The sequence below is a fragment of the Charadrius vociferus genome, unplaced genomic scaffold, assembly GCF_000708025.1.
Source record: "Charadrius vociferus isolate BGI_N301 unplaced genomic scaffold, ASM70802v2 scaffold436, whole genome shotgun sequence".
In the NCBI taxonomy this organism is placed as follows: Eukaryota; Metazoa; Chordata; class Aves; order Charadriiformes; family Charadriidae; genus Charadrius; species Charadrius vociferus.
The window spans coordinates 5,380,589-5,381,225 of NW_009649187.1; the positions used below are offsets into that span (position 1 = coordinate 5,380,589).

General features: G+C 71.1%; 1 protein-coding gene across 1 annotated transcript in view; it reads right to left on the bottom strand.

The window, feature by feature from the left end:
- The window catches only part of TMEM150A (transmembrane protein 150A), a 13,133-nt gene that overhangs the window by 3,355 nt on the left and 9,141 nt on the right, over nt 1-637 (bottom strand). Inside the window, exons 4-5 of the mRNA XM_009888830.1 lie at nt 327-398; nt 47-164 (exon numbers count right to left, since the gene is read on the bottom strand). Coding sequence (XP_009887132.1) covers nt 47-164; nt 327-398 — 190 coding nt within the window. The remainder of the gene's footprint in view (nt 1-46; nt 165-326; nt 399-637) is intronic.

The following is a 637-nucleotide window of genomic DNA, read 5'->3' on the forward strand; positions in this document are numbered from 1 at the left end:
CGGTACCCCTACCACCCGCCCCTGCCCCCCGCCGGGGGGTGAGTGCCGCAGGGGCACCCCGCTCCCGGCCCCGCTCCCCCGGCAGCCGGCACTTACCCATGAAGGAGCCCAGGCTGCAGATGAGGCTGAAGAAGCAGCTCTCAGGAGGCAGGGAGCCGCACTTGCTGCGGGGACAAGGCAAGGCCCGGGGAGCCCTTAGCTGGGGGGCACTGGGGTGCGGCGCTCAGCCCCCTCCCCAGGACACACTCCTGGGTTACCCCAGGGGTGCATCTCGGAGCAGCTCCGACCCCCGGCCGGCCCCGCGTTCCCACCCCGCGGCTGCTCACCTGACGAGGGGGATGTGGTCCAGCGTGCAGCAGGAGCCCAGGCTGTCCACGCCGCACGACTGGTTGTAATTCCTGCCGGGAGTAAAGGGACAGGCTAGGAGAGCCCAGTGGCTGCCCGGAACCCTCCTGCCCAAAAGCCCTGCAAGGGCAGCAGAGCTGCTCCCCAGCGATCCCAGGGATGTGCCCGCACCCTGGGCACAAACCCCTCCCGGGCGCAGCCTGTGGCCCAACCGAGTCCTTCGGGAGCATCACGCCTGCGTTTCCACAGCCCGTCCCCTGCCTGCTGGCTCTGCTGTCCGCCCGCTGCGCCC